General features: G+C 45.5%; 1 protein-coding gene across 23 annotated transcripts in view; it reads right to left on the bottom strand.

Annotated features, from left to right (window-relative positions):
* Positions 1–3,182: 3,182 nt before the first annotated feature.
* Positions 3,183–27,810, bottom strand: part of LOC146175052 (CUGBP Elav-like family member 1-A) — a 566,960-nt gene continuing 542,332 nt past the window's right edge. For 18 of the 23 annotated variants that reach the window (XM_084584452.1, XM_084584454.1, XM_084584456.1 and 15 more), the window contains 4 exons: positions 25,305–25,373; positions 23,403–23,576; positions 18,523–18,711; positions 3,183–11,732 (listed from right to left, as the gene is read on the bottom strand). In XM_084584452.1, coding sequence (XP_084440578.1) covers positions 18,584–18,711; positions 23,403–23,576; positions 25,305–25,373 — 371 coding nt within the window. In that variant the 3' untranslated portion in view covers positions 3,183–11,732; positions 18,523–18,583. Of the gene's footprint in view, positions 11,733–11,768; positions 12,512–18,522; positions 18,712–23,402; positions 23,577–25,304; positions 25,374–27,810 lie in introns of those variants that run through there. The other 5 variants (XM_084584458.1, XM_084584444.1, XM_084584443.1 and 2 more) reach the window with 2 other exon arrangements.

Genomic DNA, 27,810 nt, shown 5'->3' with positions numbered 1-27,810 from the left:
GTCGTTCGCCAAGTGGGCAGGAGAACCGCAGCGATAGCACGAACACTCCGGAAGTGCAGATGAAGATTTACATACGTGGAAACTGCATTTGATGCAAGGGACCTGAAGGACCCGTTCTGATGTGCACTCGCATCCCACGCGCTCTACTGGAGCGACCTCTTCTGACAGCTCCTTTGCTTCACAGGAAGCTTGCTGGCACTGTCTAGCGCGACAGAGTCAAGAAGGAGATGGCGGTTACTGAAATAGTGACTAATGGTCTTCACCAGCTGGTCCCTGATGATGTCCGCGAAGCTCCCAAAACCGCAGTCGCCGACAAGGCTGCGAAGGGCAGCGATGTACTCATATGCTATTTCTCCGGCAGTTTGTACTCGGCAGTGAAAACGGTGGCGTGCGGCGATCATATTTACGGAATATTTGTAATGCGTCGCCAGTATAAAGATAGCATCGTCACCGGAGTGTGAGGCAGCAGCGGTAGGCGCTGAAGTGGACGACGGCGACAATGTGTAGAAAATTCGCTGGCAGGATAGCCCTCTCCGGTTAGCAGAAGTGTGGAGGTATCTAGTGGAGGCACCAGACGCCAGCATGTAGTTGTGGAACGCCAGCTACCATTACTCCCACGGAAGGGCGGAGGCGGCTGAAGACCTGAAAAGCTCATGATAGACGGCCAGCAGTCCACGCCGAGGTCCTGGTTTAAGCTAACATCCTCGCCGCCAAAATATGTAGTATCTTACACGAGACAGGAACGCAGCAATTGACTGTTCTCGCTGCGCGCGTGCAACACTTCGCCTTTAACGCACAACTCACAACACAAAATAGCTCATACGTACCAATAGCAATAATTAACACCGCCGCAACAAAATTAACACCTTTAAAGCTATGACGAGCAAATATCACACAGATGAAACGCTACTCGGCTGAACACTTGCAGAGCGCCATTTTAAACGGAAGCGCGCATCCACTGACGTCATCAAGCGCGGGTCACATGACTGTGACGTATTTCCGTGCGTGGCAGCAGGAGGAACGTGTGTGGGGTCGGCTGCTGCCACGGGCGTGTCTCCAGCCTCGGCCATTACATTACTCATTACTGTTCCCAAAAAGTAATAAAATAAATTACAATTACTTCTACTTAGTAATTCAATTACTTTTAAATTACTTCCTAATTTCCGTACATGCAAAACTATGTAAAGCTAGTAAACAAAACAGCAACTTGTTCTCAGACGCGAAGCACACACATTCTTTTGTTTTCCCGCCAAATTCCATCCCAGAGAGCTATTCCTTTCCTCTTTCCTACTGCACTTGCCATTACAAAAACAAGACAACAGGGAAAAAAAAAAAAAAGAACAAAATCAGAAGCATGGTCGAATGATCGTGAAATGACCGAAGAACCCAGTGTCAAGCTAGGTTATTGATTCCGCAGTCCCAAGAATCGACGTCGGCACCTTGTGCTCACTGCTCAGCAATGCTGAAGCCACGGTGGCTCAGGCCATAAACCCTTCCGCCTATCTCCCCTAACCCAATCCTCCCTCGCCCCGTGGTGACGAGTGTAACCAGGCACCACTGTGCTCTAACCGAAGGCACACGGAGTGCCACTGGACCCTAGTGCCACTGCGCCGCGCTCCCAACTAGTTTTCAACTCCGGCCTTCTTGCACCAACTGTCCCTTCGGCATTCTCCTGGCGCTTGTATCCTGCTGCTTGGAGAATGGTTGCCATACTAAATGACCCTACTACTACGCTAGAGGTCTCAGACGCACTGTTCTGCTCAGTTCCGTCTCCTTTTGCCGATCCGTTACGCCGGCTTCGGCTTGCCGCATGTCGTTCCTGCTTTCGCGGCACTCTGCTTCGTTGTCTATTGAAGTAGTAGTAGCGCACTTTAGTAAAAGTAATTTCGAAAGGAATTACATTTTCTGTGAAATTACTACCAAAAAGTAATTCATCACATTACAAATTACTGCAAAAGTAATTAAATTACAGTAATTTCATTTCTGCAATTCAATTACTGCCATGTCTGTGTAATATTGTATGCATCATTATAAAGAAAACAGCAACACAAAAATTAGGTATCTACCCCTTTCTATGACAACAATGCATACCCACCAACATGTATTGAATTGCTGAGCTGATGAAAAATTGTCAGTGCATCCTCTAAAAACTGCTAACTGGTTATAGAAAATGTGCAGTATCTCACCCACTTCTCGGTATGAACCACCTTGCAAGCGAGTGGAGGAAGGTAGGAGTGAAAAACATGTAATGGAGGGTTAGACTAGTTATGGCCACGTGTTGGTGCACTCGACAGTAAACAAATGCCTTTTGCACTAAATTGTAACCACCATGGCCAGGTTCCAAGTTGGGCACTTTGGTTCGGCAGTAGAGAGCCTTATTAACCACTGAGCCATTGCGATGGATAAACTGGACCCCCTTAAAATTTACAAGTTGAGTGACTGCCTGCTAGGTCTGGTGTAGCACAATGCATTGTTTAAACGTGAAATTAACACAACCAAATAGCTTTTAACGTTTTAATCTTTTTGTTGCCCAATGCACTGTTTAAATGTGAAATTAACACGACCAAATAGCCTTTGTTCAACGTATTGATCTCTTTTTACTGTTGCGATTATTCGATATGCATATAGGTTCTCACGAGCTACATTTTGTTATGATAAAGTTCACAATAACTCCAGCACTGTGGTATTTCTACCCACTTCTTAAACTGTCCAATATGAAGACTTTGGCATTTTCACGCAGTAAAGCAGCATGTCAAAAGCATTTCAATTGCTCAATGCTGTTAGCACACTTCAAATTATCTTCTTTATTGAAATAAAGTAAAATGCAAATATTCAAAGAGGATGCCTTAGAAAGCTATCCCCTTAAAGTTTGCATGGATTTAGGCCATTTGGACAATTCATCCACCCCAAAAGCAGAACAGTAGGCTTGAATGCATACTATTTTGAGAGTTTAAATTAGGTGAAATTACAAATCCTCATTTCTTGTACACTGCCATGCTTTCCCTACAACTATGTGAAGAAATATCTGTTCATTTTCACCAAAATTCAGTGACAGTTTAGCCATCTGAAGTGGACAGTAACAGTAAATGGAAAAAGGAGCATTTTAAACTGTAACACAGTGAAATATGTTAATGTCGATGCAGATACAGAGGAGAGAAAAAAGCACACTGGACACAGCACAATGCGTTTCCATTACTTTGGGTGTTTTTATTCAAATTCTCGTAACCCGAAAGAAAAAAATAATAGCCTCTCGGTGCAGCATTGCAGTCAGCACTAAATGAACAAGGTTGTGTGTACACAACTCCAACTCCAAGACAAGAACAGAAAATGAGAATAAAAAAGGGGTAGGGTGGACAGAGAAGGAGAATGTCAAAGAAAAAAATGACTGGAGCGTGTAACATGCACTCCGACAGTGAAAACGGGCTTCTGCGCTGAGCCCGCGACATAAAGGCTGGGCATGAGGAATAGAGCTGAGCAATCCAGTCCATTGCTCTCTCTATCGCCTTGTTTTACACAGTCGTCAGCAAGGCTATGGTGTGACGTCTTTGTCCTTGCTTTCTCTACCAAAGAGTACAATTTGCACTCTGCAAAAGGAGTTCGGAGAAACAAAGGCATGGTGCAGCCAGCCGCACCCCTTTTAGTGAACACCTTTTGTAAGGGAGTAAGGGACACCCCCTTTCTTTAACAAATAGTGCACACTGAATGGATTGCAACAAATGGGACAACAGAGACACTTCTAGCAGTTTTGCGTTTCTCCTCGTGGTTAAAAAGGCAGACATCACACTGATACAGCATACGGCTCGGTATGAGAATCCTGAAAAAGTTGAGCTGAAGTACAAAAAGTCGGAGGACAGCTCGCTTTGGGATGGACACTTCCCTGGTTACTGTTTTTAGTCTAGACAGGCATTTCCTCACAAGGTAGCTTACTACCTGCGTCAGTCCAATAGGGGCGACAAACACAGGTTAATTTTTAAACTTTAGTCATTTCCAGAATTATTAGGCAGTCTTCTAACACTTGAAACACTATAAAAAAAGCTCCCACACTCAAATTGCATCACACAACCTATGGTAGCATGAGCGTAGAAGTAAAAATGTTCCAAAGCTGCAAAACAGTGCGAAATCCACTGAGAAGCTTGAGAAGATTTTAATTTTGATAACTGTATGTATTTAGAGTAATATATCAGTAACAATGAATAAAACGGAGTAAGGGAGGGAAGCCTAAAATTTTGCTCTGGAATAGATCGAAGGCTCAAAAAAGGATTGAAATACGAGACGCTCCAAAATTACCTACTTGTCACATTCTTAAGGAGACGTTGCAGCAACGATGCAGGTAAGCGTACCGTTCGCATCAGAGGAGGAGGGAATAAAATAGTCATGCCAACTAGCAGATTTTAAAACCGTAGCGATTAAATTGTCAGAACACAATGGATGACTGGTATACACGAAGCTATTAGTACATTGCAGAGAACTCTGAATGTAAGTCGCCAATGTAATAGAATTTAGCCGAAGGGACCGAAAAAAAAAAAGCGAGTCCTTTTGTCCCGAAGGGCTAGGTAAAACTTTGAAGTGTAATGGCTGGTACAGTAACACATTGAATACAACGCAGTCGATGCAGCGTTCAAAGCTGCTTCAAGGCTAGCCACCATGTGCTCCACCGACTGCGCCTGTCCAAAGCTGCTGTCCTCAAAGCCCTTGTTCCTGGAGCATTTAGACTGCTTGCCAGATTTTTATCCATGCTTAGTTTATAACTTCTGTAAAACGCTGCGCTGTCAAGCCAAAACAAACGCGACATGGTATTTTTGCCTCATAGGGAGGAGTAAGCTCACAGAAGGCTTTCATAAAGCACAAGGAGCTGAAGGGGAGGAAAATAAACGGAAACGAAATAAAAATGAGGAAAAAGAAAAACAAAGGCCATCTCAAGGGCCCAACTCTTTTTGTATTCAGGTACAAAAATAATCGCCTTTGCACTGTGTAGAAACACGCAATGCTCTCCTCCTCCAACCGCGACCATTGTGTTTTCTTACTTTTTTCCCCCTTATGTCTTAGTCGTACGGCACGCACACACACACGTGGTAAATTTCACTTAGCTGTTTGTTTGTTTTTTCCACACACAGATACACATCACGATTCACAAACATGAAAGGGGGAGCCTGCGGGATAGGGGAGCCGAGAGCCCACGTCAAGGAGAGCCTTCACTTTTTCTTTTCTCAAGGCATATAGTAACTCTCTATGAACTGACTACATATCCCATCTTCAACGACTGAAATGAGAAGGGAAGCGTCAACAAAGTGGAAACGCCACCTAGTGTCGGAATTCTTGAGTTGAAAATAGTGTTCCCTGTGAAAGCCTGCCTATAACTGTGTGTGTGTGTGTAATGGTAAAATGGCAAGGGTTACACTGTGCTCTTTTTGTGTTCGTGTTGTATCTGCGGTGTGATGACCGGTGTTCTAGTATGACGGTGCACACTAGAGGGAGCCACGCACGGTCAAGTACTGTGACATTACGGATGCCCTTCTCGCACTCTACTATAGCACTCCATGAAGCTGTGCAAGACAAGCATACAAGATATGCCCGCAACCTCTTGACATGCTTACTGCAAATATGCTCAATTTGTGGAACTGCTACTTGTTCTGCAAAATAAGTACTTCAAGTCCTCCCTAGGGTTATTTTCCAAGTAACCTCATGATAACACATCTTCTCTGGCAGAATGGTTCCTGATCACACTTTAGGATAACAAACTAGCATTCCCCTTCTAGGGACACACTGGCAATGTTAAGGTGTTCATGAATTGAGTGATGAGTGCCCTAACGGTAGGCTAACCCGCATTAATCTTTCAAATGAACTCTTGTAACATTTTAACTCCCAGCTTGCTCTAAATAATTCAGCAGGTTCTGGCAACCATCTGCACTATACGAATAGTCACACCGCATATGCCTGTAACGTCACGACTTCTGTGCATTGGACAACAGTCCTTGACACCGTAGCGTATACTCATACTTGCTCTCAGTTTGTGAAAACCCTCTGTCATGCATTGTTCTGACTGTGTGATGTGATACTGTGGCTCCGCCTCGTTTTCAACGTTGATTCCGCTGCCAAAGAATATCCCATAATGGTAATGGCATGTGACATTCTTGTACGTTACACTCGCTCTAAAGTTTGGTCATGTCATCTTGCATCAAGGCATATGTTAATCTCGGAGAGATAACTGCTGGCTTTCTTTGAATGCCGTCAAAAGACAAGCTGGTGCGTTTTTTTTTTATTTAGGAGGTATGCTGTTTTTGCCTCAAGATTATCTAAATGAATGAAAAAAAAATGAAAACTAGAACAGTCTACAAACGCTACTCGCGAAGGGTGCTTCGTCTTTGCTATACGCAAGGCGGTTATGTAAAAAATAGATGATTAACAAAAATTCTTTAAAACAAATCTACAAACTCTTTTGGACAAACCCGAGCGCCAAAGCATAATTAAGACGGCACGTGGAAGTTTACACTCAAAGCGAATAAATTAATTTAACATCGATGCAAGAGAACACGCGTACAGTGGGGGCTCGGGAGGTCACAGCTTCAGAAACGACGAGGAGGAGGAGTTTGATTTCTTCCACGAAACTGGGTCGACCATCACACCACGGGCCCATTTTGTCACCAACATCAGGCCAAGACAACGAACGAAGACAAACGTACGCCACAAAAAAACTGTCGTCAAATACTTTCGTTTCGGCGTATGCTGTGGGCCACCTGTGCTGGCACGCACAAGCACACACATGAAAACAGTGACATTAATATCTTTTTTTTTTTTGGTATCTTGCGTCTCAAGCGTTTGGCACAAATATACTTCTTGCACGCTCATCAGTGAGACACAGCACGTCACAGGTGACAAAGTTGTGTTCTATCTCCAAGAGGATTTCTGTATGCAGTGGCCTAACTCGCTCAGCTGTTGCTCATTATCACTCATTACACTACATCACCACAGCCAACACCCCCCTGGTCACACCTGAGGTCAGCGTGAAAGGACCGAAGAACTGGAGTGCGAGAACAGTCACCCAGCAAAATTGCGCCTCAACCTGGTGGCAAAGGTTTCTTTTTCACAAGTCGATACTGACTATGTGAATTGACTGCCCATACAACACTACCGACTGAATCAATAAGTACCTCTTCTTAACTGCTTTGCGACTGTTCTTTCAAAAACTAGCTGAGTAATAGTCGCACCGGCTGAGGTGACCAGAGTACGCCGTGGCAAACATTTTACCGTTTTAGCTGACAAACCAATGATGCTTGTTACCTGTCGCAATGCCTTCTGCGTTTTTCAATGCCTGTCACGTGAGCTGAAAAGTGGCAAATCGAACGCTTTCCCAACTCCTCCCACCTATCCTTCCCTGCTTCCTTCCAACAGAATCTCTCCCTCTTCCGGTACACCTCTGCCCCGTCTCCTTTTTGCCGCCATGGTGCACAGGATATGGACTGTGCTTGTGCTGGATTAGTGAATGAGGCACCAATGTTATTTCCGAGACCAGAAAACTGGGCGAGTTGTGGATAGCGCTCGTGTCGTCTCCTGTTCTTCTTCGTCTGGTGTTTCGCAATGCTTTATGATGAATGCCGTTTCCACGGGCAGTAGATGACCTATTTACCAGGCATCGAAAAAGAGAGAAGGCATTGCGTGCACCAATATTGACCAACCACTCACCATCCACAAAAACGAAGTATCGGCACAAACCATGGCCCAATATAAGAGCATATTGGCAATGTACTGACCAGATATAAGGGCCCACTATAGGAGCATACTGGTAATGTACTGACCCGATATTGGGCTAGACATTCAGCACAAACCATTGCCAATATGCAGGAGCATATTGGCAATGCATACCTTATACAAGGCCACACATTGCCAACGCAGCACCAGTAGTGAGCTGATCATTAGCGCTGCCTGGGTGAAAGCCGGGGCGCTTCACAGAAAACAGGCTTCGAGCTTTTTCGACAGGACATAAAATGTGCCACTTTCTCACAATGTCGACTCAGCGCCCCGGCAAAAAAGAGCCCAGTACAGTCCTTTTTCCTACAGGCCATCATTGAATGCACTTCCTGCTTCGGTTTTTTTTCCCATGAATTACGCTAGAACAGTGTGCAACTATTCATGTGCCGTAATTGTTGATTTAAGTTAAGCTCTGTACACCTGACAAAGACGGGTCAGTCCTTCATGCACTTAACAAACCTGTTCTGGACATACGATTGGTCTAACACCAGTTATGATGGTGAACTGGCAGCCACAGAAAGGATGGTGGGATGTACAGAGTGGATGCTGGCGCGTTGAGATTCCAGAGAACGTTTTAGGCGCATTGATCCCTTTGCAAGCCATAGCAGGCACAACAAAGCAGCAAACACCACCGGTGCAAACCAGAGTGCCACAAATAATCCCATAAAAGATGCTCAACCCATTAGAGTCGGGCAATTTTGCAAAACGCGACACAAACACGGAGGGCTGGGACAAACAAGTGATGATGTGCTACCAACACTGGCTCGTGACAAAACTGAGGTACAAACATCAGTAGGTATAGCCTCTGTCGAAAGTTTGTGGACCACCACGAGCATGGCCATAGTGGCAGCACTGCCATAGCATGACCCTAGCTCTTCCTCCGTGAGCGCCTCAGTCAGCAAAAAAAGTGAAATGCTTCCTTAATTGACACAACCACAGTGATGGTGAGCACCACCCACTTCGGACATGACTGCAGCGGACCACAAACTTGCAATGAAGGCTGTACATCCTGTACCAAAAAAATATATACTCTGACTAAATCTGCTTCTACTAGTAGACTTTAAATGTCTTCATTTTGCAATTCTTGTCAATGCATCGTGAGACGCGTCAAACAAACTTGGTGGAAATAATGTGCTCTCAAACTAATGCATAATAACTGCCAATGCCTTCATCATTAGATTATGACCTGCTAAGAAAATTGCTAAAAGTTAAGACTTTATGAGTACACAGTAGCGGGGAATGAAGACTGCATAGAGCTAACTTAATGCAACAAAAAAGAAAAAGAAACTGGCTATTTTCTTTACTTTACTAACATGAGACAAAACACAACATATTCTCTTGCGGTAGGGAAACATCCTGCTGAGCAAATCTGCACAGACCGAGCATTTTAAAGCCTTTGTGATGGCACAGCTTACGTTTTGTAAACGATCAACAAAATATAATTCATGCACCAACAATGTGTGCATGCCATCCAATTTTGTCACACTACACATTGGAAATTCTGACAGAAAAAAAATGTCAAAGACAAGAAACAGAAACAGAAGAAGATTGCAACTGGCCAGGATAAGAACTGGAAAGGATAACCATAAAGAACAATACAAAAACTCCTATATTACACTGTTACTATAAGGGTTACTATTATGCATACCCTGACTGAAAAAAGGTGAAAAAAAGGATAGAAACACCACACACGCATTACACAGTGAAAAATTGCAACCACAAACTATACGGGACCGAAAACAAAATTCAAGAAAGGTGCAATCGCTTGACAAAAGGAAAAAAAAATTCAATGAAACAAATGAAAGAGAAACGAAAAATGTAAAGCACAAACGACATGATTACACAACACCAACCACTAGAAGAATGAAAAACTCGTTAACCATCACGTGCCACAGACACCGCCACACGTGTGTTGAAAATAACCTTGTAATCCTTCTACGTTGACAACCACACACCGCCAAATAAACAAACAAGCAAAAGACAAGGAAAAAAAAAAAAGGTAAACGCCCTGTCAAACAACAAAACAGCTCGGCTGGACACGTCTCAATGAGAAATCAAAAAGCAGGCATACCAAAAAAAAAAAAAAAAGAAGGGTGGGGAACGTATCTGCCCGTTGCTGTCTGCTGCAAGCGCTACACATTACCTCTCTCTTTTAAACCTTCTTGTCTAGCCATAAGAAACACAGCACACCACCCCTCCCGGACTCGTTAACACTCGACTGACATTGAAATAAAAAAAATAAAAACAAACGTTCAACACCTCAGAACTATGCATGTCAGGAGCAGGTCCTCTGAATTTTTTGGCAGGTCCCACGACAAGAGCTTCAAACAAACAAAAAATTAAACACAGACGGCGACTACCACTTGCTTTGACAACATGCCGTCACAGGACATTTTGCAGCTATTCCATTTTTCATTAAAAGCACGAAGAAAGAAATATCATCCTGCCAAACAAAGCTGCAATGACACTATTTAACAAACTGCGCACACACATGCTAGCAAAAAGACGGCACCAAAGGAAACCATTACTTGGACCGTGGGGCCTATGCGCCAGGCTATGCACTGCACATACGTGGTTCCTTAAGTGGTCAAGCAAATTGTATGACCTGCCTCCGTGAAGCCAAGACTTCCACAAGACCTGTGGGCGATCCTGGGGGACCAGAAGCTAGACAGTATCGACACCTGCCTTGTAGAGTGCTTAATTTTTGCCCACAGAGCAACAGTAGCAATCAATATCCCATCCGATATAATTAATTCCAATCCAAAGTCTTGCCTAGTAGAAGCACTATTGCAGTCCAAAGAATGCTTATTATGTGTTCAAATATCATTAATTCTTGTGGCACCAAATGGCGAAGCACATGGCCTGGTTCATAGGCTGCTTGGCCCAGGCAGTTGGTCCAACTCACAAGAAAGACCAAAGATTCAAGCTAAAAATGCGAGCTCGCTGAGCTGCAACCAAGTGTGACGTGTCACGGTGCGTCCACACAGTGTGGGCGTGACGGTGCGCATCACGGTATGTCAAGAGGCCGCTAACGTCCAGATGTGACAGAGGATGGCTATATTGCAGAGAATCCTGGAAAAGCATGCGTTTATGCCAAGCGAAGCCCTCCCTACTTTTGGACTAGAAGGGAAAAGGAAAATAACTCAATCTATTTGTTGCTTCCTCTCATTTGGACGATTAGCATGCAAAAGATGGTACAGTTCAGTCAGATGAAGTCAACAGCGAGACACTCTTACTAATGTTCTCAACACTGGGGAACACAACACTAAAAACCGGTGAACAAACAATAACACTGCACTGACAGCTATGAGCGCAGCTTAATTTGAGGGACCAACTGCCTGGAAACAAGCATTCACAGAGGTCCTGGACCCCGACGATGTCTAAAAGTGTGGGTGTCGAAATGAGGGCAGGCAGAAAAAAAGACACACCTCTCCCTGCCTGCTCCTCTGGGGCACGCTCACACGCTGTGAATAACAAAAGCACTGGCAACACAGTGGAGACAAAGAAAAAAAAAATAAGCGGAAAGAGAGGTACTGAACAGCAACAGGCCAGAGCACACAACACATTTCCTACTATGCCTTGGAGAGTCTTTTTATCTCAGTGTCTCTCTCATCTGCCTCGAAGACAAGAGGTTCAACGTAGTGGGTGTCCTACCAATGCGGTGCTTCCGGCAGCAAAACAAATAAAATAAAAAATAAGTCTAGAAAAAAAGTGCAAGACGCCGCCAAGTCGAGGGCTGCACATCGTGGGGGTCGTCCTCCTTCATTAAACCACTCTTGCCGCATTTCTTGCCTTTCCCATTTCTTTTCATAGCCTCTCATTATCGCTCACTTTGCGTCGTAGACAAAAAAAAAGAAAGAAAAACGGAAAGAAGTCTGCCAGGCTTCGCACACACTGGGAGGGCGAGGTGCGGGCGTGCGTATGCATGTGTGCAGGCTTAAGCCCAGGACTGCTCACGTGACACAGGACAGGAGACAATGAACGTTCTAGAAGAGAGCCGGTCCAAGAAAAAAGGGGGGGAGGGAAGGGGAAACAAAAGCAGAAAACCATTAAAGAGGATGCCCACAAACACACGCACACACACATGAACACAGGCACTTCAGTGCAGCCACCACTACCACTGCGCCGTTACTAGCATCGTACTGATACTGCTGCAGCGATTGTGCCGCACTGATATAACTGAACAGATACATCGCTCCACCGCTTCCGCTGCGCAAAATCGGCAGCCTGCTTTGGTAGTACACATGCATAAATGGTGGCAGTGGCCCGAGTGGAACAGTTTGTGGTGCACTAAGGCGGTGCGCACTGGATAACCTGCTGAACCAAAGGCAGCAAAGCATATCCAGAAAAGCTAGCTAACCAAACTAGCTAAAGCAGCCATATGTTGAGATCTACGAGAATGGCACTTACTATTCAATTTACAGCCGCCAACTGATCAGTAAAGCTTGCGCCAAGGGAGGCACTACACACCGTTCAAGCACTCAAGGCTTCAAATTTTTACCACTTGGGGTTCAAGAGTCACGGGAGACTTAGTAAAAAGGCGTTCTCCTGTTTCGAAGCCATCAAGGTATGGATGCTGCGGCTGGGACTGAAGAGACAAAGTAGCACTGGGCAAAACGCAGTTTCCTATGGTGAACTACTGTCTGTTACTGATGTCAATTTGCAAATGGTGACTGGAATTAAAATGATGGTGGCGGCAAAAGGAGATATGCATGTTCTCAATATGGTATGTTAAACCAGGTTGGCACTTCCTCAGATAAGACACCTGTTTATAAAGAAAAAAAAAAAAAAAGGTTTCAGTTGCACATTTAAACAGAGAAAAGAAAATACCGCATTTACTCGCATAATGCCCGCACTCGCATAATGCTCACACTCCCTAAATTAGGCGTCAAAAATTTGAAAAATTTTTTTTTTCCTCGCATAATCATCGCGTCACCAATATTACCACTGCAAGAGCCGACTGCTAGTAGTAGCAAGCACCATCTTTGGAGTGCTACTGAACCTAGCTGGCCTTGTTGTGTGTGCACGCTACAAGGCGGTGATAGTGTTCTTAGGTAGATCATCATCATCAGTATAGACTCATTATCTTTTTTTCTTTTTTACCTCCATTATGCTCGTAGTTGTCGGCCATTTTGAGAGGTGTCTCCACATCTTATGATTTTTCTTCGTTCTGTCAGTACTACTTGCTTTGTTCTAAAGTCTATCGTGTTCTTAGTGTCACATCGTGATGGGGTGGTATGCAAGCTATACAGCTGCTTTTAAGCTGAAGGCTTTCGAGGCTGCGCTACAGCATGGCAACCCTGCTGCCAGCAGGCACTTTGGCATCAACAAGCTCTGCGTAGTATGCTCCTGCAGACAGCGATTGCAGTGTCGACACAGACTCAGGTCAAGTTTCTGATCAAGAGTAGAAGAGCATGGTCTGCTGCAAACATTATACCATGAAATGCAGGGAGTGATGATGAGGGTGCATGCGGCAAACGGCAAATAAAGTGCTTTAGCAATTCATGCTTTTGGCGATCCTGTACATTTATACCAAAATTAAGTTCTACTAAGAATCCCGATTCACACATATTTATATATGCTTTTAGTGATCCAAAACACTCGGTCGGAAAATTTTCCCCGCATAATTATCGCACCGCCAACTTCAAATAAATTTTCCGCGAGAAAAAGTGCGAGCATTATGCGAGTAAATACAGCAGTACAAAATTTGTTTTGTTTATTGCTTTGAGCTATTATAAAGTAGCCTGGAGGGCATATATGCTCTATTCATTGGTAACAATACCAAGCTGCTACTAAATTGCGAGACAAAGTACAGTAATTTTTTTCTCAAGAATGTGCGTCCCTCGACAATTTGGGCTGCCAATAGCACCCTCCTCCTCTTCCTCCACACACGAAACATAATGCATATGTGTGGAGAGAGGAGGGTGACATGAGCACTGATAGATAACACTACCTACTGATATGGTATACCAGTACGATATGAGTAAATGTACCTATAATTCATAATGGACAAATAAGGCTTCTGAAATCAAGGTATAGAAATGCACGCAGCGTGTGAGGACAAAGAAAGGACACAATAAAAAAACATTCACAACAGTTCGCATGAAACTACACCACCACCGGTGTAAATTTAAGAATACAAACACAAACACAAACACGATTGAAACACCTTCAAAATGACACTGACACATTGTTCACTAAAGCTACACTCCCCGACTGCCTACCTGCCTTAGGTTTGGAGGCCTCCAAGGGGATTTTTGGCAAGTGCAGGTGACATGTGCCCAGATTTATTTACGCAGTCAATCCTGAATACGTACCGCAACCTCACATATCAATACCTGTGCATATAACCTCGAAAATCGCATGTAAAAGCATAGCAGTGTAGTTAGCCTCTATTAAACTTCTGCTCAATGAAACAATAAACCGAACTATGTGGCAGTCTGTGCAAGTGGTGCTCCTGCTAATCGTGCTCTCGTGATAACTTTTCATGCGTGCAGCAGGGTCGGATGTGCACCTTTGGGTACCTTCTGTAAGCACTGGCGCTGTGAGACCGTGTGATAAGGTTAATGTAAGATGTGCCCAAGGGTGGCTCTCGGTTTGGAGTGCTTGTTTTCAAAGCGATACTGCTGTTATGAGGGGAGGCCAATTGTATGGTGCATCGGCTGTCGTTTGGTGAAACCAGCCTCATTGACTGAAGGTGATGCCAAATTCAATTGTAATTTGTCTTAATTGAGGTATGGTTGCGCTGCAGTAGGTCGGTAGCAGAAAACGACCTGTTGCGATCCATCCTTGCAAAGCACCATGCACTTCAGTGAGAGGCGAGTTAGGCTTTGTGATAAGCAGCAAGAAGTGTCTTGCCAGTATGTTGATGGGTGGCCAGTCAGAGCAGAAAGCATTACACTGGCATAGCCCAGGTAGCACAAATAATTGTCCCAATAGTGGTACTGCATCGGCAATATCCAACCCAACATAGTACCGATATTGGGCCAATATAATTTGTGTAGCCTGCAAGGTGCACTGTATTCATGCATCTGTCTGGCCCACATATAAGCTGCTCTGTTGCAATGCTCTAAGTCTTGAGTTATCGACCTATCAAAATCGACCGTGCATGAAATGAGCCTCGGTGGAAACAAGCGTGAGCAACAGAATACACTCGCACGAGCGCCAATCTGCGTGTGCCACCTAAGCAAATCATCTTATTCCCAAGTATCACTCATATTAGTGACCGCGACCTCCGGTGCACCCTTTGCAACCTCTGGACTGTTAAGAATCCAAAGTAATGTGCGGCAATTTAAACATTACCGTTGGACGTGGTACCCGAGGTGGCGTCACATGAAGACAAGCTTTTTTGCTACGAGCACCAACTGCTTCCAGAGCAGCTGGCGCTAAGAAGCAGACTATAGCGAGGTGCACCCTTCCATCCACAGTGAATGACTCATTTTTGTCACAAATACAGACACACACACATAATACATACGTGTGCACAACAAAAACCTGGTAGCTAACCACAAACAAACAGCAGAGCCCAAATCCTCTCCTAAAGCAACATGCACGCCACAAGGGGGCCTGTGCTATGTGCCCTTAGGAGGCTAAGAAACTGGCACACAAAGTCGGCCATAAATTCCAGCTTGAGTTCACTGAGGAATAACAAAAAAAAAGGTTGGTTGGTTGGTTTGTGGGGTTAAACGTCCCAAAGCAACTCAGGCTATGAGAGACGCCGTAGTGGAGGACTCCGGAAATTTCGACCCCCTGGGGTTCTTTAACGTGCACTGACATCGCACAGCACACGGGCGCTTTGCTTTTCGCCTCCATCGAAAAGCTGCCGCCGAGGCCGGGATTCGATCCCGCGTCCTTGGGAACAGTAGTCGAGCGCCGTAACCACTGCGCCACCCCGGCGGGGTCAAAAAAGGGGGGAGGTGGGAAGGGGCATGGCGGGGTATGGCGGGAGCACTATGTCCCTGTGTTCTCGACTACAGTGATTATGAACAGTGCCGTACGGCATGACAAATGTCAGATAACCAGAACAGGTGCTCCACCTTTCCTGTACTCTTCACTGGCATTTTAAGAACACTAGTCATCAGCAACAATTTTACACGAAAGTACCCACGAAAGTTATCCACTAAACATTAGGCTAATTCATTTCCTCACATTTATGGCCCCGCAAACGTCCCCACCAGTGTTATGAATACTCAGTGGACATGGGTGAGGTTGAGAATAAATTCTAAGCCCAGCCTTTAGTGGAAAATCCATTTACTCTGCAGGCAGAGATTGCTTTTTCTTCTTTGAAAGAAATAAAACAAATAAAGAAGATGAAAAAAAAAAATATTTCCACAGACGCAGAACTACGAGTTTCCTTTTCTAGTTTACTATGTGCAAGCTGCAGCCCTTTTTCCTTACATGAACAAGACCTCAGGCAAATGCTCCCATAATGGGCTGACACACTATCAAGCTGCTGCTCACTGATGTTAAGTTTGCTCTAAAAATGAGAAAAAAAAAATTCCTTTCACCATAACGCGAAAAAGAGAATGCTACCAGTTAGTGTTTCATATTCCATTATGATTCAACACTTCAGCGAGCATGAAAATGATAAGTGATGCTGCTCAGGGCTCTGAAACAAAGAACCAGTATTACACTTTCAATTGTATAAAAATGCTGCCATGCAGAGAGGTACTTGGTAATCATCACCCACGACGTTTGTTTGTCATCTGCGGAGCATCAAAAATGCTCTTGCGACATGGGTGTCATGCATCACAGTTTACATTTACCAATGCTCCTATGCAGCAAATTTTATCAGCTCACTCCTTTATTCGCCTCAGAGTTCCTGCTTGAGAATGCATTTGAGAACACCTGTTTACAAACCCTGGCTGCCAACACCCTTTTTTGAGCCCCTACTTATGAGCCCCTCTTTTTGAGAACCTCAAGTACTTAAGTTCACAAGATGTACGCTCACTGCATTCGCATGCATCATTTGCCTTTGATGAAAAGGCATGCAATACGCCAACGAGAACACTGTTTTTTCTTTTTTGGTAAATGGCTGAACAAAGGGAAGCGCCACTTACGGGTAAGGTAGTGAGTGCGGTAGGCACACTAGATTTTTGCCTGCCTTGCTTCTTTTGTTTTGGAATAAATGCTAGACACATTAGTTCACCAAATCAGCCATATGGAATTTGGCCAGTGACTGATACATCATCTATAATTCAGTTTCTACTCCAATACAACTCAGATATTGGTTGCAGCAGCTGAAAAGTGAGCATAACGTCACGTTTAGGTTTGAGATGCTGTGAGATGTACAATTAAGAAATGCAGTCTAACAACTGTCCCCTCATTTGCCATTATTTTGACTCATGGTACGCATTAGCAGAAGAGTTGGGGTGGATTGCAATGACAAGGCAATTTTTGTACAGTTAAACCTTTATGTAAAGAACCTCCATGTACCGAATAAATTGATATTAAAAGTTTTTCAATTTTCCAATGCCACCCTCATTAAAGTGCATGTATTGGGAAAACTCCATATGACGAAAATGTCACGGCGGTTGACCTTGACATAGCGAACTCGCAGCGCCAACATTTTCTTAGCCAATGTTCAATTACTGGAAATTTGGCAGAACCCTGCAAAGTTTGAGGATGACAAAACTCGAACTGATGCGAGAGGAGCACCTAGGATAGCAATGAGTGACCGCAATTGATACAACGCGCCATGTTTGAAAGCTTGTGGAGTATCTACATGGCAAACGCAGCACTCTCCGCTGCTTTCGCTTTTAGAACTTGGCACTACAATCACTCATGCTTAAAGCAGTGAAAAACAGGAAGAAAAAGGCACGGGGTAAGTACTGTGTGTCCATTGTTCCTTCGCGTTTGGTCGCGGGTTCCCTCGCGCCGGAAGGGGGAACAGCGCAACGTGCCTGCGGCGCGAGGCAGAGTAGATTTCTATGGCATGATCAAACTTGAGTGCCGGTGGCACTGTGGTAGGCGAGCGGGAACATGCGTGAAGACGCATCTCCCACCCGGCGGCTGCGTGAACGCGTGCGCTCTCCCCCACGCTCTGACTCCTCCGCCACCCCCATTTTCCTGCTGCCTCGTAGACGCGTCGTGCGAACCGCGGCAGAGGTGGAGATTGCTGCCAAAATTGTGCCGCATCTTCAGCGCGAAAGTGATACGTTTCACCGCTTCTATAACTGCATGTAATTTTGATTTACAATGAACTCTTTCGATGTGCTTTCCCTTACATTCAATTCCTAATTTGGTTTTCGTTCTAGATTCTCCTTTTGACTCTTCACGAAAACCTGGATGCAACAAAAAATCTCGGACATTTTACAATTTCGTTATAACCAGGTTTAAATGCATCTAGAGTTTCGCTAAATGATGAAGATCAGCAAGCTGGTTATACACAACAATGCAGAAGACTCAAATGTAGGAGCGAGATTCACCAGACAACAATACATATTCTCGCTATTCGATGTCTCACTGATATTCTCACATGATCTCAGACCTACTCCTGGTGTCACAGCCACTATTCAGCTCCACAAACGGAAATGAAGACATCACTAGAGACATATTTAAATTATAATTATTTGCAAGTCATATGTAAAGTTGACGAGGTGAGTCATACTTCAAAAAGAATTGCACTCAATTTCGTAAAAAGAAATCACAACAAAAATCTGGTGCCTCCACAGCTGTATCCAATGCTTCAGCATACCCCGTAGGTGGCGCCACTCTATGTTGATGTATTTGTGACACTGAATAGAGGGAAGAGAGAGCGTAGATGGGGAGACTTACCCAAGCATTTGCTGGGTGTCCGCCTAGAGTCGAGAGGGGTGGGGTCAGTCAGGTCAACGTCTCAGTAGGGCTTGCTGGCGTCTTTCGACCGCTTGAGCTGCACTTTGAGTCGCTTTGTGCCAATTTGGAAGCCATTCATGGCCTGAATGGCCGCTTGCGCACTTAGGGAGTTGTCGTAGCTCACAAAACCTGTGAACAAAACAAAGAACGAAGGAAATAAGACGAGGGGTCCACTTAAACAGATGCAACCCCAAGAATAGCCTCCTTACTACCGCTGTCTGCAAGCATGTCCAATTCAATGGAGCTGCTGGCGACATTCAGAGAAGCATTCACACTCACAGTTGTTCACATTAAGTCCCAAAGTAGGTGCAACTTATATTAGTATGTATAAAAGGAGCCAACAGCTGCTGATAGTAAAGAAAGCATGGGAGTTTTTTCTTTTTTCATGCCGACCAGAGTACAAATGTGATCACGGGGATAAATAATTAGATCATCACCATCGTCAGCCAAACTATACCTGCTGCAGGGTGAAGGCCTCCCCAAATTCCTCCAATGAACCCGATCCTGTTCGATATCCATCCACCTGACCCATGCAAGCTTCTTATAACTTCATCCTCGCACCCAAGATTCTACCTCCGCTTGCTACGCTTTCCTTCCCATGGAACCTAATTGGTTATCCTAACCGACCATCAGTTATCCTCTCTTTGCACTACATACCCTGCCCATGCCCATTTCTTTATTTCCACTAGTGTCACCAACTAGAGTTATTTCTCTGACCCACTCTGCATGCTTCCTATCTTTTAATGTTACACCTACCACTTCTTGCTCCACAGCAGTGATTAGATAATAGGAGAAAAAGAACCACTCGCGACTGATGGGATTCAAACCCAAGACCTCTGAATTTCGAATCTGGTGTTTGCGCGGCTGACCTAAGACGTTGGCTGTTCAATCTTCTGCTTTTCTCAGGTACTTAATGTTGCATTTATGTCGCGTGTTGTGTTCACCTGAGCTACCTTCGTCCCTCCCTTTGGCACCCTCTTTGCATGCATTTGCATAACTACCACTGCATTGTCTCTATGTTTCGTCACAGGATACACAGAACACTGACACAAGAAAAAAATGACAGGACTGCGCTTAAGTCTGCTCAAAAGAGCAAATGCCAAAAGCCACTTACAGGACTGTCTTCACTAACCTCATCATCACTGTCATCCTTACTATCATCACCACTGCTACTATCATCATCAACTAAACGCACTGTCATTGTCGTTGCTACAGTAAAAGCTCGTTAATTCGAACTTTAGTAATTCGAATTTCGGGATAATTCAAACCGTACTACTTGGTCCGGTCTAGCTCCATAGAAGTCCATGTATAAAAAAGCCCGTTAATTCGAACGCGAGTTGGTCCTGCCACGGTTAATTCGAACTATGCGCCGCCGCGCCTGGGCGGCGTGCCGCCTGGCACATGGCCAGAGCAGGCCTTGTCGCGAGGCTGCAGTGACTGAGTTGCCTCCAAAATGGGGAGAGAAGGTAAAAGCGGGTAAAACCGGTGCCAGCACCCGGCGCAGAGGCTGGAGGGCAAGGGGTGGCAGCTGTGGCAACAGCTACACCCTCTCTTTACCTCCGAGAACTGCGGTTTCCGGTTTTGAGCCGCCGATCTCAGAGGCCTAAGAATCTTGTCGTACAGCTGCAGTTGTTAACCGATGGATGGCGCAACCAGCACAAAAAATACAGCGAATCCAGTACATCGCAGCTCCGCTAGCACTTGAGAATTGAACGAATAGGAGGAGCCTTCGTCAACGTCTTTGTCCTGAACTCGCGGTGGTCTCGGCCGCTTTCGGCAGCCTCGAGTTCTCTGGTTTTCGGCGCGCTTACGACCTTTGTTGTGCGGATCGCCTGATAAGTTAGGCCTCGGTGGTGTGCTTCGCTGTGCTGACGTGCGGTTTCAGAATGGCGTGCGCCCGCGGTAAATACCGCGCCAAAACACTGAAGGATAAATGCGACATCATACGGGAAGTGGACACCGGAGTCTTGTCGAAACAAGAAATCACCAAGAAGCATGGAATGCCGAAGAGCACGCTGTCCACTTACATAAAAAATAAGAGGGCGATTGAAGACGCCTTAGAGGCAGAAGTTGCCAGCGAAAGTAAGAGGATGCGGCTGGCAAAGTACCCCGACCTCGAAAAAGCGCTTCTCCTCTGGATTAAGGAGATGCGTGCTCAGGACATACCGCTGAGTGGCCCCGTCATATTGGCGAAGGCAGCGGACTTCGCCCTGCGGCTGGGCTACGACGACTTCGCAGCTTCAGATGGGTGGCTGCACCGCTTCCGTGAAAGGTACGACCTTGTGTTTCGTGCGGTCAGGGGAGATGAAGGCTGTTAACTTGGAAACATGTGAAAGTTGGCGCTCCGAGGTCCTACAAGGCTACATACGGAAGTACTCTCCGCAGGACATTTTTAATGCTGATGAGACAGGCTTATTTTTCAAGTTACTGCCCGCCAAAACGATCACGTACAAAGATGACAAGTGTACGGGGGGTAAACGAAGCAAAGAGCGAGTAACGGTGATGGTTGCGGCAAATATGACAGGAAGTGAAAATCTACCGCTGTTCGTGGTAGGAAAGTCGAGCAATCCTCGCTGCTTCAAGAACATCAGGTCCCTCCCAACAGACTACGCAGCAAACAGGAAGGCTTGGATGACTGGAGAGTTGTTTAAGCAGTGGCTCATGAAGGTAGACAAGAAGTTCGAGCGCTGTGGCCGCAAAATCCTTCTTCTTGTCGATAACTGCTCTGCGCACAAGATTGAAGTTCAAACGAATGCCGTTGAGTTGGCCTTTCTTCCAGCCAACACACCGGCAGTGCCGCAGCCCATGGACCAGGGCATTATAAAAAATTTGAAGACATTTTATCAGCACCACATACTAGAAAGAATTATTCTATGCCAGAATTACGAAGTGACGCTCTTGAGTGCACTGCATATGCTTGTGCGTGCTTGGGAACAACTGACAGGGGCTACAATAGCCAATTGCTATCGCCACTGTGCCTCCACCACGCAAGGCGAGCACGTGGACGAGCCACCTGCGCACGGAGACTGCGTCACTAGCGTCACTGCTCCCATGCCGGACGTTCTGAAAGACGTTTCCTTTGCCGACTACGTAGATGTGGATGCGAGCGCAGTTGTCTGTGGTGTGACCACAGATGAGGACATCATTTCCCAAGTTAAAAACATAAAGCCTGTCGCTGCCAGTGGCGACGACGAGGAAGACGACGAGGCACCGGTGCGGCCCTCCACTGCGGAAGTCACGGCCGGACTTAATGCCGCCCGCCTGTTCTTCAGTTTTCAAGAAAGCGAAGAGGAAGCCTTCCGCAACATTCGCACTTTAGAGCAAAAAGTGCTTGCTGTTGCCTTCAAAGAAAAAATGCAGACCACAATTACGGATTTTTTCATACATTAAATTGAACTGGCGCCATGCCCTGCTGCTTCCTGGTCGCAGTGTCCTGTTTTTCTTCATTGCTTTCGTTAGTTCGAACTTCGTTTAATTCGAACTGAGATGGCGTCCCCTTGCGGTTCGAATTAACGAGCTTTTACTGTACTATCACTATTATTATTGTCATTTACTTCGTTGTCATCGATACCATCGGCCTTACAATGGCCAAGGAGAATTGCGATCGGCTTCTTATGAGCCCAACGTGGCGTAGTTATTTGCACACACTTCGCTGGGGATCAGACCGGTAAATACAATTTTCTTTTTTAGTACAAATTCATGTAAGCATTTTCTGCTGACATTTCTGCAGCCCATGAGCCTAGAAAGGCCATCACCTTAAACAAATCCCAATCTGTTTATAGTGGTCAGCTGTTAAAGTCTAATCTAACAAAATAATAGCACCGGCTATTCATCCAAAAAGCAAGAGATTAAGAAGAAGTGGAGCTAAAAGAGGAAGTGGAGCACTGGTGTGAAGCTTTGAGTGCAAATTTACTGGCCTTTCTCTTCGGGTTGGGCGTGGTCAATCAGGCTGTGCCTTCTATCTACAGAGTGATGGCGAGAAAAGAGTATGTCCAAGTATGGTTCCTCACTTCTTTGTTCTTGCCTGTGGCATAAGATCCCAACGTGTTCTGCAGCATTTCTACTAAAGTTAAAGTTAAATTGGTTCACAGGAAGGGAAAGGCGCAGTAACTGTCACACTTGCTCTGTGGACACCCGAACCGCGCCGTAAGGGAAGGGAGGGAGGTGGGAATGAAAGTGGACAGAGAGAAAGAGGAGCCGTAGTGGAGGGCTACGGAGTAATTTCGACCACCTGGGGATCTTTAACGTGCGCTGACATCGCACAGCACACGACGCCTCTTCGTTTCGCCTCCATCGAAACGCAGCCGCCGTGGTCGGGTTCGAACCCGGGAACTCCGGCACAGTAGTCGGGCGTCTTACCACTGCACCACCCCGGCGGGGCTACTAGCTGTTTTCTTTTCGTTTATGAGCCACAGTGTAAACAAAAATGTTGGTCAAGTCTGATTTACTACGCCTAATTGAGGCCCAGCCTCCACTTCTGTAATATTTGGTTCGGTTTATGGCGCTTAGCATCCCAAAGTGACTTAGGCTATGAGAAATGACACAGGGCTAGGAAAATTTCCATCACCACCTGGTGTCCTTTAAGGTGCACAGACATCGCACAGCACACTTTTTGCGTGCATCAAAAAGAGTCAACCACGGCCGGGATTCGATTCTGCATCCTTGGGCACAGCAGTCACGCTCCCTAGCCACTGCACCACCACGGTGGGGCTTACTGAAGTTTGATGTTTTTATCCGACATATTTCGCAGTACTGTGGAAGACTGGTCGGCAACTGTGTACACCTGCATACTGCAACATGCGGAGGGCTGTCCTGCTCACCAAAGCACTTGCTGAGGTTGGTCTGCTTGTCGATGAACACCTTGGCGGAGATGACGTTGCCGAAGGGCATGAAGGTCTGCGCCAGGTCGCTGTCGGTGAACTCTTGCGGCAGGTGGTAGATGAACAGGTTGGCCCCCTCGGGACCTGCGTACGTTGCAGCCGCGAGGAAGCACTCTGCCACTCCGTCAACACAGCCGCTCCCAACCCCCACCGCATCGGGGGGCAGAAAGGCATTGGGCATACACAAACACACACATACACACTATGTCACTCCAAGCAAACAGACACGTGAAGAACATCACATGACAAAACTCAATTTCTCTCTGAGCGACGCCACCTATTGCACACAAGGCTGCTGGTTCAACTCATTTCCCAGTGAGATAAAAGGGCGTAAATAACTGAAGACATTTTAATCAAAGCACGCAGAACTCAGTTTAGCAATGCTTCACTGTTCAGTGCAACCAATGCGGTACACTCTCATTAAGATGCACTTAGTTCAGATGAGTTCTAGGATAAGGTGAACAATGCGAGACTATTTGGTTGGGTTCTCACACTAATAAATTTTTAAAAAAATTCCATTGATGCAAACCGATTGGCACGTCCTCCAGTTAAGAAACTTTCACAGTAAACCATGATGGATTCATGCAATGTTGGTTAAGGAGATTGCAGGAAGAGGTGAAAACCTGATCAAAACTTTGTTCTCCACAAAAACTTCTGAACTCTCATCAGGCCGTGGAAGTTTTCCCAACAAGGACAACTTGAGCTAGAAATGGTGAATAAGTTGGACAAAGCAGCAGCACTTCCGTTTCTGTCTGACCCTAAGGGATGTTGATAGCCAGATGCCAGGCATAGTTGTTAGTCCCCACTCAACTGAGGCAAAAGGCTAAATCCCTCCAGGGAATTAAGTACTATCGACGCCAAATGAAATGCGAACAGTGGAGCCCATCAAAAAGGTCTAGCTCAGACAGTCTGCCCATCGTCATCCGATATAGGCCTGCTCTTCCGGTTTGCGATAGTTTTCCCTTCCGTTTTTCTTTAATGTTAGTTTTCTCGTTGTGCCACTAGAGTGCCCCATTCATTTTGTTCAGAGAGGGTGACTAGTGCAGTGCAGTTTCGCTACCGGTTACAGCTGTAGCTCGCACAGTTGGAGCGAACGGTTTTAAATTTGCTCGCTGGACTACAGCGCTTTGATTTTACTTCTGGCGGTTAGTGGAGCTTACTATGAGAGATGCTGCAGTAGAGGACTCTTGAAATTTCAACCACCTGGAGTTCTTTAATGTGCACTGACATTGCACAGCACACGAGCACCTTGCTTTTCGCCTCCATCGAAAAGCGGCCGCCGGATTCGATCCTGCATTCCTGGGCGCAGTAGTCCACTTCCATAACTACTGCACCCCCTGGCGTGGGATTTCGCTTCTGTCATCGCGCTTTCACCACCGCGTGTGTCACAGTCACAGCCACGTTGTGCTAGTCACCATCTCTGGACAGAACGAATGAAGCCCGCCGGTGGCACAATGAGAGGAACCCAACATTAAAGAACAAATGGAAAACTATCACAAACAGCCCGTCTTTGATGATGACAGGCAGATTGCCTTAGCTATACCTTTTTCCACGGGCTCCACTGTTCGCATTTCATTTGACGACGATAGCACATTTGTTTGCCCTTAACCAGCCGATCCAAGAACTTGTACCTTTCACTTAGGTTCCAAGGCTGGTTGCTACATTCTGGCTAACTGTTTGCAAAGTGGACAAGGTTAACAAGGAAGACCAGGGGTTAAAAATGATAAAACGTCCCTCACAAACACCAACACAGTTATCACCAGACATGGACGCACTCCATTACTCAAACACACACACACACACACAGTCCACACCAAAGAAGACAAGGGTGCACTCCATTACCTTCAACCTGCTTCCCAACAGGATTCTGCGACTGCTGTAGACCAATCTGCGCAAAGGCTCCAGGCACAGCTAGACGGGGGAGAGGAGGAAAGAGAAAGGCGCCACTTGAAAACCTCATCCTGCTCTCCTCTTTCTGTGGACATTCTCATCTAGGCTAACATATTAATATTGCCAACGACAAGTTGGACTCGTCGAGCCCGACGATTGCATTGAATGCAATTTCCTATACCAGGGGGCAGCAGATGTAAATTAAAAAAAAAATGTGTTTTGCATCGCACATTTCAAACCTGAAAACAGTCAATTCACAATGCTGTCAGTGTGAAGACTGCCTGTGGCGGCCATATCTCGTGAAAAAGAGCAACTTCTTTGAGCAGTTCTGGCAGTGGTAATCTTGACAATGTAGAATTTGTTTCCGATAGTGACACCGACTTATGTTTGCAGGCTGCATGCAATGAGGAAAAGCTGTCCTTTCTTTGTTGAATTTTTCTGTTAATTCTAATCAGAAGCTAATCAAGAAATACAATTTTAGAATCAAGATTACGCAGAAAAAATTGTCTAGTATTGGCAATTTTGGTATGCTTCTTGGGAATGATCTTGCTTGGCAGTCAAAGACTAATTTCAATCACATGGCACTCTGTAGAATACGCCGACATCGCGCAGCACACGAGTTAGCCCTGATGAAAATAAGGCATCCTGTGATTGGAATAAGGGTGACCTGGAGTTCAGCAGACAATTGAGAAGATCAACCGAGCAACCATGGCTGACAAAAGTCTGATGAGCTAAATAAAATGCGAAAGCTCTGCAAGGTGCCAGCAAAGTAAGGCAACAACAATTTGAGGAATGCAAATGGTGTTAACGAGCAGGCCAATAACGAAAGGCAGACCAAGGACAAAGGGCACATGGTCAGGCATGAAGCAGCAGTTTGGCCAAGCAGTCCCTCAGAGTCAAAATGTAACATTTCATTACAAATAAAGGGTAAGATTGACAGCGCTAACAGATAGACACACAGGACAGGCGTTGACTCCAACTTCTTTTTCAAAACAACACCAAACTGAAACTTCAAAAATAAATGTTCCCACACTGCCGGCGACTACAAGTATGCCAGTTTAGGCCTTTCCTATCTTAACAAAATTCAGAAGACGACTTTCTCCACTAAATAGTGATACTGAGTCCAATCCTAGACATTTTATATTACAGGATTCGAGCAACTCACGGGCAAGAGTGTCCCTGCTCTTGGCTTGAAAGCCTCATTTCTGTTAACTTTGGCTTGAAATCACAAGATTGGCAATGGGTGGGTAGATGCCGACAGTGTGGGAGCATTTGCTTTTGAAGAAGTTTCAATTTGGTGTTGTTTCGAAAAAGAAGCTAGAGTCAGTGCCTCTCACTCTCAATCTTACCTTTTATGAGTAATGCAACAACTAGCCCAGCAACTAGTTTTACTTCACTACATTTCATTACATTTTACAATACTTCACGCATCAGACATTAAAAAAGTACCGACACCAAACTTTGGTTGCATTTTGCACAAGTGGCCTCAGCAGTTCAGTTCAGCCGTTCAGTCGTGTCCGACTCTTCGTGACCCCACGGACCATGTCACGCCACGCTTTCCGGTCTCTCACTATCTTCCTAACATCACATAACTTCATCTGCAGTGCCTCGAGGATGCCATCTAACCATCGCGTTCGCTGCCTACCCCTTCTCCGGTGACCCTCAAACTTTCCCAACATCAAATCTTTCTCCAGCGACTCCTCTCTTCTCATCAGATGACCAAAGTAGCTGAGCTTTAACTTTAGAATTTGACCCTCCAATGAGCAGTCAGGGTTTATGGTCGACAATATCGACTGATTTGATCTTTTGGCAGTCCAAGGAACTTTGACTGCCAGCAGCCAGGATTAAAAACCGGCCCTACAGCTCGGGGGCTGCACATTGTAACCACTGAGTTGCAGTAGCAGGTGCAGCTGATATGCAAACGCCTCCTGAAATCCTAAATTACCCAAATAGCAGTATGTATGTATTGCTATCAGCCCTTCACCTGCATTTTGTACCGGCAACTGCCTCCAACATTTCCAGTTGTAAAACTTAACCACTTGGCCCTTTGTGGCCCTGTTAGCAAAAAGGCACATTTATTGCTCAAAAATATGGAGCCAAGAATAGAGACACCTAATTCACATTTGCCACCTTAGCTAATATGTTTGACAGAAAGAGAGAGTTGTGGACTCCAAGGCTGCTAGGTGGAAGTAAGAGACTGCGTTGTGCAAAGAAAGCGCACTCGACGTCCCCACAATTTGCTTGCTAAACCACCTGTGGTCGTGATAACCATGTCTCAAGCTTTGGTTCACATTATGAAAGAGCTGTTTTCAGTATCCCTTAACATAGCGAGGGATGCTGAAGCAGTAATGCTCGACCAAGCGTCACACATATCACTCTTGTACTGCTGAACTAATCAAGATTATCGAACCGTGTAAGCAAATTTTCCAGCAGGAAACCACACTTTTACAGTTGCAAA

Source organism: Amblyomma maculatum, chromosome 11 (genome assembly GCF_055883805.1).
Source record: "Amblyomma maculatum isolate TAMU_Amacu chromosome 11, ASM5588380v1, whole genome shotgun sequence".
Classification (NCBI taxonomy): Eukaryota; Metazoa; Arthropoda; class Arachnida; order Ixodida; family Ixodidae; genus Amblyomma; species Amblyomma maculatum.
Note: the sequence above shows the minus strand (reverse complement) of the source record. Positions and strands in the feature narration are given on the sequence as shown.